This window comes from Cydia fagiglandana, chromosome 22, assembly GCF_963556715.1.
Source record: "Cydia fagiglandana chromosome 22, ilCydFagi1.1, whole genome shotgun sequence".
Lineage (NCBI taxonomy): Eukaryota > Metazoa > Arthropoda > Insecta > Lepidoptera > Tortricidae > Cydia > Cydia fagiglandana.
In genome coordinates, this window is record NC_085953.1 from 10,552,079 (window position 1) to 10,567,166 (window position 15,088).

The 15,088-nt window shown below is 38.2% G+C and overlaps 1 protein-coding gene across 1 annotated transcript; it reads right to left on the bottom strand.

The window, feature by feature from the left end:
- Nucleotides 1-12,703: 12,703 nt before the first annotated feature.
- On the bottom strand, nt 12,704-13,885 carry LOC134675617 (serine protease snake-like). Its single transcript, XM_063533944.1, has one exon. The coding sequence runs from the start codon at nt 13,858-13,860 to the stop codon at nt 12,928-12,930; it is 933 nt and encodes a 310-aa protein (XP_063390014.1). The 5' UTR covers nt 13,861-13,885; the 3' UTR covers nt 12,704-12,927.
- Nucleotides 13,886-15,088: the final 1,203 nt, after the last annotated feature.

Consider the following 15,088-nt stretch of genomic DNA (forward strand, 5'->3'; position numbering starts at 1 on the left):
TACCAGTCGGCGACGGTTGTATTTTAAGTTGGAATGTAAATTCGTCGTCTTGAGGGTTCCATCGCAGCCCCAAGGTTTTTTGCGATGTTTGAAATCGAATGATTGTTGTTTAGTGGTGTCCACACCTTCTAGCAATCTGGAGTTATTCGATGACCATTTCCGTAAGTTGAAACCCCCTGCTTTAAGGAGGTTGATAAGATCCGTTTGCATTTTCTTTGCTGATATGATATCGTGCGTGCCACTTAGAAGGTCGTCCATGTAGAAATCTTGATCCAATATTTTTGCTGCTTCAGGATATTGATGACCTTCGTCAAGGGCCAGCTGTTTCAAAGTCGTCATTGCTAAAAACGGTGCGGCCTTTGTGCCATAAGTCACCGTCGTTAATGCATATTCTCGTAGTGCTTGTCTTGGATGATCTCTCCAAATAATTTTCTGATAAAGTTGATCTTTTTCGTGACACAATATCTGGCGAAACATTTTTTCTATGTCCGCGAGAAAGACAATTTTGTATTGCCTCCATCTTAAAATCAATTTAAATAAATCTGATTGTAAATTGGGCCCACTGTACATTTCATCATTCAAGCTGTAACCCGACGATGTGGGTGCTGACGCATTATAAACAACACGAAGAGCTGTAGTTGATGATTCAGCGCGTTGCACACAGTGATGTGGTAAGTAGTTGCTAGGTTGTGTGTCTCTTTCGCACTCGCGCATATGTCCCAGTTCGTAGTATTCGTTGATAAATGATTTGTAACCTTCCGATAATTTTTAATTTTTCATAAGTTTTCTCTCAAGTTGATAAAATTGTGCCACTGCCTTGTTTCTTGACTCCCCCAATTTTTCTTCAATGTCCGGTTTCAGGGGTAATCGTACCACATAGCGTCCGTCGCCTCGGCGCGTAGTTTCTGATTTGTATTGATTGATACAATATTGATCTTCTGTTGATAAGTTGTCCGAATTTTCGGCGATGTCTTCTATTGCCCAAAATCTGCTGATATCTTCAATGTTGTTTAAAACCATATTGCAATGATAAGACTTCATGTCACCGCAGAGAAGCCACCCAAGATGAGAGTCCAGGGCTATGGGGGTTACGTCATCTACCCTGAGGACAGAGCCCAAAATGATTCTTGCGTAAACACCTGCGCCCAATAAAATGTCAATGGGGTTGCTGACATTGAACTCGGGGTCTGCCAGCTGTAAGCCTTCAAGATGCGGCCATAAAGGCTTGATAAATGATTCATTTGGTAAGTCTATGGTAAGACGGTTCATTATGTAAACTTTTGTGGTGAATGTGTAATCCGTATGCATAGATTCGGCCTTGATAATAGTATATCCTTTGCAGCTACTCTCCTTTTTTCCGATTCCAAAGACCGTACCACTGTAATTTTGGCGTGGTAGGCCTAGTAATTGGGCAGCGTTTTCTGATATGAGGTTTAGCTGGCTTCCTGGGTCGATTAAGGCTCTAAACTTGATATAAGATCCATCCTTTGTCTGCACCTTAATTTGGGCAGTCGATAATAGTGTCCAAATCTTCATCTTGAAACACGTGTACCACGTTTTTTGATGTACTTTGTTCATTTGTGGCCCCCTTTTTCTTGCTGACAAAGGCCTCGTGGAGTATCGTATTATGTTCGCCGTTGCATTGCTTGCAACGTTTTTCCGACAAACATGGATTGCCGTAATGTTTGTATAAGCAGTTCGGACATATTTCCTTTGTTGTTATTGTTGCAAGTTTCGTCTCGGGTGTCATGCCTAGAAACTTCGAGCATCGAAATAGATCATGATTATAAGTGCAACAAGGACACTTGAAATTGTTGCTTGAAAATGATTGATGATTTTTTGCTTGATTTCCTTGATAATTCTTGTTTGGCGAATAATGATAATTTCGGTTTTCTTTGATATAACCTTCGGAGCGGGGGTTTTGATATGACGAAGGCTTGCCGCCAAACCTTTTTTCGTAGTTGGTATGTTGAACAGGTTTCGTTTGCTCTTGTTTTCGCCGAGATGATTCTAGCGCAGTAAATTTTGCTTCTAAGAATGATAAAAATTCAGCCAGTGTAGGTAGCTCCCTCGGGTCCGCTACATGCTCGACGTAGTCGTGATGAGAGTCAGCATCTAATTTTTGTCCTAGTAGATGTACAATTAACGGGTCCCACGTAGATGTGTCAACGCCCAAATTTTGTATGGCGTGAAGGCATTCTTTAGTGTTGTCGTGTAACCTTTTTATTGCTACGGCAGTCTGCTGTTGCATAGTGGGTAGTCCAAGAAGGATGTTGACAAGGGAACTGAATATTAATTTGGTGTTGTTGTAGCGATGATTTAAAATTTCCCAGCAAACTTGATAATTGTCGGTACTGATTTTTAAATGCTGGATAAGCTTCTCTGCCTCGCCCTTGACCTTACTTTTTAAGAACTGCATTTTTTGCGCGTTTGATATAGAGTTGTTCTTGTGTATGGTTTCTGTGAACAAATCCTTAAAAGATGTCCATTGATGATAATTTCCATTGAAGATGGGTATTTCTATTTTTGGAGTTGATTTTTCTCGGTGCGAAGAGTCCCACATCTTGATATTGATACGTTTTTTGATATCGTTGTATTTTTGTTCGCACTGGTTGTAGGTTTCTTCGTATTCCGGCTTTTCGTTGATTTGTTCACTGTCGATTTCCCAATGTAAGGTGTCGATGGCGGTCCACCGAGCCTGCACGGTTTTTAAAGCATCTTCGAATTCCCACCGTTCGGTGAGTAATTCTAATCTAGTGTTGTTGATAGCGCGTTGGAAGGCCTTGAAGTTACTTTGTTGCTTACGGTACATCTCTTCCAACTTACTTTGATTACCGCGTTCAGCCTTTTGAGCGATAGTTTTGGGTGCCGAAGATTGCGGGGTTGAGGTACCGGCTTGTTCTTCCGGTGGCTGATTCCAGTCCATTTTCAAGTGAAACTGGGGAGTAGCGGGCCTGATAATAGACTTTGTCTCTATAGCTAGGGACTGTTGCAAAAGGTTGCGAGTTTCGTGATAAATGCTTGATACTCGATCATGATGATTTTCGGCAAAGTAAATATAATCTTGATTTTCAAACTCGCAGAGAGCAACATGATTTGTCTGGAACTCCTTCCAGTATTGTTCTAGAGTTTCTGAACGTCTTTGGATATTTTGAGGAGTCTTACGTTCAGCGCCGTCTTTTTTAAAATTGATAAGGAGCTTTTCAATAGCAATGGCAAGTTGATTTTGTTTATTTAGTAGTCCCTCCATTTTAGAAGTTTTGCCAATAATTTGATATGATAACTAAACAACCGATGATAATGATGATACAACTCCGAACGAAGACCGTCGGAAATTTGTGTTTAAGTGTCCTTCGTGGATATATGCGCCTTCTCAATCAGACGGTGAGACCCGCTTGTGGGAAGCCGCCTAACCGATTCGCTATCGCACAAAGTTCACGTTCACACAAACTTGCTTAAAATTTGATCTTGATAATCTTGATATGTTTAATGCTGATACTGACGATAGTGTCACAGCTGTGACACTGTCACACGGCGATAGTGTCACAGCTCCTGGTCACGTTGCGTCGACACGTGGCGTGGTCCAGGTATAGGGTTGTGCACTGATCCAAATTTTCGAAGGACCAAAAAGATGTACGGGATGCGCCTCGTACAGTCTTGAGATGATAGTTGATAATGATAACACTGCAGTTTCCACCGAAATAACGATTTATTGATAATATGATAAATTGATACAATAAGCGGCTTAATGAATACACTCCGCGGCGGTCGGGCATGTACTGTCTTAAAATAGGTAATAAGTATATGCTATGTGACGGAAAGTGCTGACGGGCGAAATGTTAACCTTTGTACGGACCGTACATACAGTATTCATTATTTTAGTTTTAAAAATGATTCTGACTAAAAACTAACGTTAAATTACTAATTTTGGCGCCGCAATATCGTTGTTTATACCGCAAAGTCATTTATCAAAGCTTAAAAAGCACTTTTAGTTTTTTCACTAAGCATAAAAGCGTCATAGAAAAAATGGACACCCGGCTTCAGTCCAAAAGCATGAAAATAAACATGTTTCATGGCGGAAATGCGGCCGTGGCAAAAATATGGTATTGCAAAAACCTAACCACAGAGTGTGTGATACCGCAGAAGCTGCTCTTAAATGCAAATTAGCTTTGTAAAGAAAACTCACGCCTAGTACTCCTTGCTAGGCGCTTAGGCGTCCAGCAAGGCAATGCAATGGCATTTAGAGAATTTCTAGGACTGGTATAAGATTTAAAAAAAATCCCTTTGTCAAAATTACCAAGAGAAGTCTGCAACGATTTTGATAGCACACGCAGTGCAAGTGTTGTAAAATTTATACGTCATAGTTTCATAGAACTATGACGTTTAAAATAACACTTGCACTGCGTGTGCTATCAAAATCGTCGTAGACTTTTCTTGTTCTAAGTTTCTAACTCTATGTTTAGTACCTACTGTAAGTACCTAGTAGGTAGGTACATCTATAAAAATATCAAAGTCCCTCTTCTAGAAATAGACGTGTTGATAAATATGATACCGTTAAAATCTCTGTTTACATTTCGATCTACAAGTAGTGAATTCGTTTACCGCTACTTATTAAATGTTTACGCTTCGGCAGCTGAAATAATGACTGACAGACTGACAGACGAAGCGCAGTCAAAAATATAAATATGCCTTCCTGAAGGTAAAGGTTCAATTTGTCGCTTTTAGGACGAGATGTTATTGCATCTTTTACCCTTAACCACAGAATAAATAAGTACTAGGTACAGAAGACTCACTCTCTAACAAAACGCTTCTGTCACGATCAGCACAGATATGCCCGCTAGGTGGCGACAGCGGCACGCGCGTCTTATGGCAAACCCCAAAATTGGGGTCGAACGGATGTACTTTTAGCTACCTGTAGCAAAGCGACGAAATCGCGGAGTGAGCCACGCCTGCCTTAACCCTTTATTGACATGCAATAACAGCAGTAACTTGTGGAAACGACAGTGTTCTTATAACCCGGCAACCTTCAAATCAAGAGTGAACAGGCACCTTCTGGGCGAGCTCGCTCCATCGTAGGCCACGTCTACGCCTCGGCTAGTCTGTGGCCATGAGTAAGCCCATTCATAATTAAAAAAAAAAAAAAAAGGTTTTCCTTGAAGATCAATCGAACGTAGTCGTAGCGGAAAAAGGGTTGGCTCGAAACAAACAAGCATGCAATGTGTAAGCAAGGATATAATAAAAGTTGTCAATGGATTGAATAGATATTAGCTGCAGAAAGGGAAAGTGCCTTATTTTATTAGTGTATATGTTTGTGTGTGGGTATTTTGATTCCTTTGATAGGCTTGGCTGATTTCGTCCCACTTTCGTCACATTCGCGTCGAACGGAGTTAGGTGTCGTTTTTCTATGGTACCAAAAATAACAGAAATCGGAATAAAATTGTACCTACTTCAATGTAACTTATTTCTTTTGATAAATATGGCGGTTGAGTAGAAACAGTAGCGTAGTTACTAATGGTAAATTAAATATTTTTAGTTATTAAGTTTTCATTAAAAAGGTAATTAAAAGTCGCGGCTCTGTTTAGTTGAGGTTTCTGTGACATAACCGCATCTACTTTATTGCTGTCCGGTAAAAACCGCCTAAAAAGTTTCATTATTAAGCACATGGTATATCATGCTTACGAAATTCTCTTCCACTTTTTTTCAAATATACTCTCTAAATGTTTAGTACTAGGATCTTTAAGTTTATCGGTAAGTATAAGTTTATTACAATTTAACTTTAATCTTTCTGTATTCGTTGACTATTATGGCAATTTTAAATATACCTACCTATACAGGGTGTGTCTGACCATGGGGCTATAAATCCAGGGTTCGTTTCTACTCGCTAAACTGAGCTACTTTTATTATGGCACCAACCCCGAAATCCCGATTTTTAGGGTTCCGTACCCAAAGGGTAAAACGGGACCCTATTACTAAGACTTCGCTGTCCGTCCGTCCGTCCGTCCGTCCATCCGTCCGTCCGTCCGTCCGTCCGTCCGTCTGTCACCAGGCTGTATCTCACGAACCGTGATAGCTAGACAGTTGAAATTTTCACAGATGATGTATTTCTGTTGCCGCTATAACAACAAATACTAAAAACAGAATAAAATAAAGATTTAAATGGGGCTCCCATACAACAAACGTGATTTTTGATCAAAGTTAAGCAACGTCGGGAGGGGTCAGTACTTGGATGGGTGACCGTTTTTTTTTTGCTTTGTTTGTTTTTTTTTTGCATTATGGTACGGAACCCTTCGTGCGCGAGTCCGACTCGCACTTGCCCGGTTTTTTTTTACTTTTTCATACATTTTGGCTGAAAAAGCGCTGGTGGCCTAGCGGTAAGAGCGTGCGACTTGCAATCCGGAGGTCGCGGGTTCAAACCCCGGCTCGTACCAATGAGTTTTTCGGAACTTATGTACGAAATATCATTTGATATTTACCAGTCGCTTTTCGGTGAAGGAAAACATCGTGAGGAAACCGGACTAATCCCGATAAGGCCTACTTCCCCCTTTGGGTTGGAAGGTCAGCTTTCGTAAAAACTAGTGCCTATGTCAAATCATGGGATTAGTTGTCAAGCGGACCCCAGGCTCCCATGAGCCGTGGCAAAATGCCGGGATAAACGCCAGGAAGAAGAAGAAGATACATTTTGGCTGATCATGCAGATGTCGACGTTTTCTATGGAAAAGCCAAAAAAAAAATCCCCGATTTTAGGGTTGGTCCCCTTAGTAAAAGTAGCTCAGTTTAGCTAGTAAAATCAAGCCCCAGATTTAAAGCCCCATGGTCAGACACACCATGTATATTTTGTGACCCGCATGCTGCGCTTGTATCGAAGTGATCTTCAATACATGCCCAAAAATAAATAAAAAGTCATTTATTGTCGTAAAAAGGAAAACAAAACTTACAACAACGAACAAAAACAGACACATAGCACGCACAGTAGCAGAAACGTCAATTTCGGCTCAAATATTACGTCTCGATACGATGTGGATTAGATACATATCTAATTCATATCGTATCTAGGCGTAATATTTGACGTATCTTAAAGTTCGAATCGGGTCGTTTGTGCTAATAAATATTTTTTGTATATATTTCGGGGATCTCGGAAACGGCTGTAACGATTTCGATGAAATTTGCTATATGGGAGTTTTCGGGGACGAACAATCGATCTATCTAAGTGTTTTCTCTGGGAAAACGCGCATTTTAAAGTTTTTTTTATATGTTTTCCAGATATTAAATATTTTATTCTACAAATGTATACTTTTTAAATCTTTCAAAAGCGTTACAAAACGATAACTCTCAACCCATTGTGGTAAGTTTTCGAAACAATCTTCCGCCAACAATGCAGAAAGAATCTGTTTACCGCGCGGCTTCAAGGGATTCCGCGGTAACTCCGGGAATCCCGGGATACTTGCACAACTACGCCCGGGATTGAAAAAAAAGTGATTAATGGGCGGGATAAATGCAGAATAAATTTTATTTTGTGACATAAATATTAAAACGATAGTCCGTCCGTCCGTCTGTCACCACTCACCAGGCTGTATCTCAAGATCCATGATAGCTGGACAGTTGAAATTTTCACAGATGATGTATTTCTGATGCCGCTATAACAACAAATACTAAAAAGTACGGAACTCTCGGTGGGCGAGTCCGACTCGCACTTGTCCGGTTTTTTTAGCTAACCGTAAGCGTCTCTATCTAATATGTATGCGTGATTCATTGTTTAAATTTTATTTGTTTTGGATTTATGTACCCAATTAAATTTTAATAATGTACCTTTTTAAATACATAATAGAAAAGTCTGTGTATTCACTGAAATTCCTGACATTTTCGTATTCCGGCCGCATTCCTGATAAACGGCCAAAATCCCTGACATCTGGTAACCCTAATTCTAACATCCCAGACTCGAGATTTTTTAAAAACTAATTAAATACGAAATTTCTTAATCGACCCAGACCTCGGATAGCCCGGGGCAGATTGGCAATTATAAAAAATGGTCCCAAAATTGTCCCCGATAAAAAAGGGGGGTCCGGGTTGTTAACTTGAGGGACGGCGTGGGCGTACAGACGCGGCGAGTTGGTTGGATACGGTTTTTTATGACTTAATAATTAACCTAAGTTTCGTAGTAGTACTAGTAGTAGTAGTAAACTCTTTATTGTACAAAAAGACATTAAAAATAACATACAATTAATGAGTAGATGATGAGATCCTTTGCCGGCAGTGTGTATAGTTCGTTTTTTTAGCATTAGAAAAAAAGTAAGCAATCATGACGTGTCTTTTTATTGAAAAAACTTACTTACTCTGACGCAGCGACCCAAAGTTTGTTATTCAAAAACACTTTTGAAAAATATCTAGTTACTAATACCAGGTAGCCAGCTACTGGCGAATTTCCCTATCTGGGGTCATCCATTAATTACGTCACACGAATTTCTAGGTTTTTGACCCCCCCCCCCTCCTTGTCACACTTGGTCACATTTGGCAAACCCCTCCCCCTAGTGTGACGTCACATTTTTTCTACGAAATCGCCAAATCGAATTAAGTAAGTACCTAAGTATTATTAATATTATATCAAAATATTTTTGACGATATAAATATTAGTAATTTTATAACCCAAAACTGCTTAGGAAAGAAAATTAAACGAATAAAAACGATTGTCGTTTTAAAAACTTGTTATTTATACATATTTAAATGTATACCGAATAAAATAATTTAAATAAATTTTCGGTTACTGGTGAATTTAAAGTGACGTCACAAAGTTTGCGTCTCCCCCCTCCCCCATGTCACAATATGTCACATTTTCTTGACCCCCTCCCTCCCCCTAAACGTGTGATGTAATTAATGGATCTTTGCAGTTCGCGTTCTAAATATTGGTAATAATACAATTGTTCTCCATATTTCTTTTTATGGTCATTACAGAATGTAGTGTACATACTTTTAACGCGTAGTCTGTAGGGCTACCGCCAATACCGAAAATCGTTAATTGCGGGGATTTTTCTCTGTCACTCTAATTACGCCTTCATTGGAGTAAAAGAGAAGGATCCCCGCAATTTGCGAATTTCGGTTTTCGAGGTAGCCGCCCTGATCCGCTCCTGTTGCTGAGTATATACGTTCGAGTTTTAAGGTTATAAATTGTATACTATACTTCGTTTTTTTTAGCATTAGAAATAAGGTAAACAATCTTGATGTGTCTTTTAATTGAAAAACACATTTTAAAAATAAGTTACGGCAAATATGTAACAATTATGAATCTAATACGATCCTTTATACTCTTCTGCTTTCATAAGTAATAGTTATTGATTTTTAAAAAGCTTTTTTCAATTAAAAGACATGCGAAGATCGCTTACCTTCTTTGAAGTTCTTTCTAATGCTAAAAAAAACGAACTATAACTACGTGAAAAATATTAAAGTGTATCCTATATCTCTATTTGAAAAAGTATTCAACAGAAGTACATAATTTTGGAGCGTTGTTTCTTACGTTACTAATGCTATTGAAGCCGACTGTACCCATTTATAAACTTACTATGAGACTAGGTCGATTTATTTAAGACTTTCGCATTATATTTATTAATAAAAGCGGCCAGGTATAACTGAATTAACCATTGATAGATAGATTTAATCGTTACTTCAAGTAAATGAAGTCAGATTGCCTTTGAAGGCAAAGACCATGTTTGATTCATAATACGTGACTAAGATTAATCTTCGTCCTGGACTAGATGTTTGTATTAATAATGCATGAATCAGTTAGTAATTTATATTTGTGTTGTTTACAGGTAAGCCAGCAGTGGGACACCGTATAGGCTTATAATATATATATATATACAGGGTGTAATCGTTAAGTGTGGCCAGGCTATAATTCCGTAAATATAACAGATATCAGAAAACTTCCAACTGATATCGAAAGTGCGTTACCCAATGAGTAAAATTACATTAATAACTTTTTTAATAAAAGCAGAAATATCCCAAACAACTTCAAACCCTCCCATACATTTAGTACGACGACTCACCGCTCAAAGAACGTTGGTATCGTAAGAGATAAAACTGCTTGAGATTCATTATTTACGATAATAAACTGTAATAAAATAATATAACTACTGTTTATGAAATAATAAATCTGACATTTTTTTTATTACACCGCAAATTTTAAGAATAGTTCATTTAGAAATATTTAAGAAGGCCCGTCAATGTATCGCACAATAAGGGCGTCACTTCGAGCAACTACAACTGTAATCAAAAAAATTAATTACTTAAAAAATAAATGTTAGAATTATTATTTCATAAACGGTGGTTTTAATATTTTATTACGGTTTATTATCACAACTAATTAATCTCAAGCAATTTTATCTCTTACGACACCGACGTTATTTAAGGGGTGATCAGTCGTCGTACTAAATGTATGGGAGGGTTTGAAGTTAATGTTTGGGATATTTCTGCTTTTATTAAAAAAAAGTTATTAATGTAATTTTACTCATTGGGTAACGCACTTTCGATATCAGTTGGAAGTTTTCTGATATCTGTTATATTTACGGAATTATGGCCTGGCCACACTTAACGATTACACCCTGTATATACAGGTAAGCCATTATTTAGAAAGAGACAACGCTCTGGATCTAAGGTTTGTTAAAGTAACAAAAATTTCAACTATTAAATATATTAAAAACGGGTCACTCACGTATTTTAAGTCGAAAAACGCTTACTACTATTTATTCTCTGTATTCTCTACTATAATACGGTCTCGTATTCTGTACACACAGTACCCGAAATCCGTCTCCGGTCGTCGAGCGAACTTTAAATGAATATTACGTATTTTCGCGTAGGTAGGTACGTTGTAAATTGTGTTTTAGTGTAATAAGATGACTTTTTAACTTGATCCCAACTTTAATGGCTTATTTTCCCATAACGCTCTCTGCCTTGGAAGTTTGAGTTCAATGAATATTGTGTTTTAGAAAGAAATCTTTGATTAGATTTCGTTGAACTTATTCCGAGAAATTCTTGTTTTTGGATGTTGGTTGCAGAAAAAGAAAACTTATTACGAGTATCAAAGGGCATCTGAATTCTGAGGGCAAAACAGAAAGAATGCGGAAAGGGCACATTTACAAAAATTTCACGAAAATTTTGGAACAAATCAGAAAATTATATAAAATATTGGGACAGAGATATTTGGATTTGTGTTGTTTAAGTAAAGAGAGTAAATTATAAAGTGAAACAGATGTTATATACTAAAGAAAAAGTACCAAGCCCTACAGTAGCGGAGGCCGAGAGCGCGTACTCCCATCCTAAATTTCGACAACGTACTTGCAACCCCTATGGAGTTGAAGGTGTCTATGGGCGACGGTATATAATTGCTTACTATAAGGCGATTCGTTTTCTCGTTTGCCTAGTAAAACATTTAAAAAAAAATTTGCCATCAGCAGCAAAAATGTATCGCACAAAATTATTATTCAAAATGTATTAATAAATGTAGGTACAGTCACCTGCAATAATATGTTACACAACGGAGGCCGCAAAAATATCTGATACGATCTTATTTGTAGAGCCATAAGAGCGTGTCACATATTTTTGCGGGCTTCGAAGAGTAACATATTATTGCAGCTGACTGACTACTTGTATCCAAAACATAGAGTAAATTCAACCTTTGAACTGGTAGTGTAGTTAATATAATATAATATAATATATAATAAGTACATAATATACAATTTCCTTCTAACCGATCGCACAATCGCCGGCCCGATCCCAGGCGGTTTCAGGGTTGACAGAACTTGGTTCAAAGAGCCTTTTGTCGCAGGTGAGACTGTTATGCTTTTGCCAACCCTAGCGAATTAAATAAGCCATACAGAATTTCTGGTACAAAAGCTTTGTTAAATATCAATTTTCAGAAACGAAAAAGGCTTAAGTGACCAATATAAGACGAAGAAAAAAATACCTAGTTGATATATTGAGGAGGATTAATTTAGAAAACTAGGAGAATACATATTTAGTTTTCAATGGTTGTTTCGATTAGATTTCATGTAACACGGAGGTGCTCTCCACCTCAAGGGATTATTTTCAGCGAATTTCGGCTTTTGAATTAAAATTTTAGTAAGTACAGTTAGAAGTAGAAGGTGCTAAGCGGGCGAGGTGTTCAAAATTACCTTTACGCGCTTCTTATACTCTTAACAATAAAGTCGAGTCAAGATCATTTTGACAACCTCGCCCGCTTAGCAACTATTGCTGCTGGCTGTACAATATTATTTACTTATAAAGCGCTTAAATGATCATCTCCAAATATCTGTTGTTAAATATATTTACCAAACACAATTATTTAATAAATACATATATGTGCTTTGCAACTAAATTCTAACTTAATTTTACTAGTACAGTCAACAACAGAGCTATGAATACAGGCAAAGTGTCAAAAATATGTATACAGTACTTTATTGCCTGTACATTAAGGTCGTGTATACATATTTTTGGCACTTTGCCTGTATTCATAGCTCTGTTGTTGACTGTACATTACATACCTACATATGTAGTGATTCATAACTAAATTATGCTACTATAGACGGTCAAGCAAATCTTGTCAGTAGAAAAAGGCGCGAAATTAAAATTTTCTATGAGACGATAACCCTTCCCGCCTACATTTTTCAAATTTGCCGCCTTTTTCTACTGACAAGATCTGCTTGACCAAGTATATATTCATAACTACTATAATTTGTACTATATTCACATGTGCCATAAGAATGTAGGTATATAAAATAACTTAATTTCTTTTCGATTCCATTATTTCTATGTTTTTTCTAAAACAGTACACACATAAATGTCAATCACAACAAATGCGTATCGGCAATATTTTCATCACTATGATTTTGAACAGCTGATACCACCGTAAAATGTTTTTTTAACATTACACTTAAGAATCTATTATGGCCAAACAATACCCTCTATCCACTCCATATACCTCCACACCCTAGTGTACACCCCCGGAGCCATTCTTCTCCCACAATCCCTTCCAAAGCTGGTAACCCCCACCACAGTGTGGAGGGGAAATGTTTTCTCACAATCCACTCTATCTGGCATGTACTGAAGAGGTCCACCAGAATCCCCTTGACAAGTATCCTTCCCTCCATGTAAATAATCTCCAGCGCATAATTGATTATCAGTGATCCCATCCGCTATAATTTTCCTCTTTATCATGAACTTCATAGACTTATTACAAATTGAATTTTCCACTATATCCACGTCCACTTTCATCAACGTCTGACTGCCTTTTGCGGATCCTGATGATGTTGTCCCAAAACCAATTGCTGTTAGTTTTAAATTTGGTATTTCTTCGCTTGTCGGTAAACAGGCGATTCTTAAATGCCTGTTTAATACAAAAGGTTGATTTGCTTTCATCAAAGCTATATCATGGTATTTAGAAGGAGGTTTAAAGTCAGGGTGGACGATGATCTTCGCTACTTCTCTCTCTTGTTCTAATTCTGTAGCTTCGTCAAACTCGAAAGTAGCTGTGCCTATTCGGAGAACAGACGCTGGTCCGCTTGTAGGGTCTTCAGCGCAATGGGCAGCTGTCAGCGCCCAGTCGACACTGATCATGGATCCTCCACACCTCCACGCTGGTTCGTCATGTTCCTTGCCAGGTTTTCGAAACCCTACTAATACCATATGGGGGTAAAGTAATAAGTCTATTGGAACTCTTACTCTCGCCGTTGGATAATACACATTATGGCATTCCAGCATCGTTTTTCCATATTCTTTGCATGCTTCGTGCGCTTTTTCTCCAACTGCGTCCACTTCTGTCCATATTACGAAGGTAATAAGAGTTATTTTCGCATGAAATATGCGTAATATCTCCATCGCAACGTGTGTAGCGTATGAAGGCTGCGTTATCACTGATTTTCAAAGCGAATGCTTTTAATTTTAAAGTAATCTAAGCGTTTCCAATCAATACCATAAAATTGCGCATTTGATCCGCATGTTTTGTTTGGGTAAAGTTTATTTCTTCTTGTGTACGTGTATGTATTTAACTGTAATATTGGTTACTTTTTCGTTACCATCTATCTGCTTTACATAATTTTATCAATTTATAATAAATCACTACAACTTATAAAACAAAGTCCCCCGACGCGTCTGTCTGTCTGTATGTTCGCAATAAACTCAAAAACTACTAAACGGATTTTGATGCGGATTCTTGGGGAAGGTTTAGGTGTTTAAATTGTTAAGGCTTTGCCTGTGCGAAGCCGAGGCGGGTCGCTAGTATATTTTTGGCCGTTTTTTGCGTAACGGTACGGAACCCTTAGTGCGCGAGTCCGATTCGCACTTAGCCGGTTTTTTAATGTCCGTCTCATCAGTTGCCGTCATTAATTCAAGCCGAAACAACTTCCAATTTAAATACAAGTGGGTAAAACTTTATATTTTACCATTAAAGTGTGGAATAAGCTGCGGTGTTAATGAATTATTGATTTCAACGTGATTGGGTCGGCTGCGGTGCAGGGCGAAATTCATTTCCCGTTTTTTGTCTCTTTTATTGTACTTATTTTGGCCACGAATTACCAATATGCTACACGTAAGTTATTCGATACATAGGTAAAGTTAGACCAAGAAAAGTATGAAGCGAATTGATAGCCCACACAGTGCAAGTGCACGTCAATTTCTATAAAATTATGAGTATAAATATAACACTTGCACGTGGGCTATCAAAATCGCTGCAGACTTTTTATGGTCTAACTCTAAGCTAAATCCATCCATACTTATTTTATCGTTTTCGGGGCCCTTACGGATACACTTCGACCCATAGGGATCTTGGGAGTAGTGGGGGTAAAATACGAATTAGTCATCCGTTTTGGGAATGAAAAGAAGGATGGAATAAAAAGCAGATTTGTATAAAAACTAAGCTACCCAAACTACTAATTCCACGCAAACAAAGTCGCGTACAAAAGCTAGTAACATCACAGAATAAATAATAGTACTAAGTACAGAAGACTCACTCTCTAACAAAACGCGTCTGTTACGATCAGCACAGATATGGCCGCTAGGTGGCGACAGCGCCACGCGCGGCTTATGGCAAACCCGGCCGAACGGATGC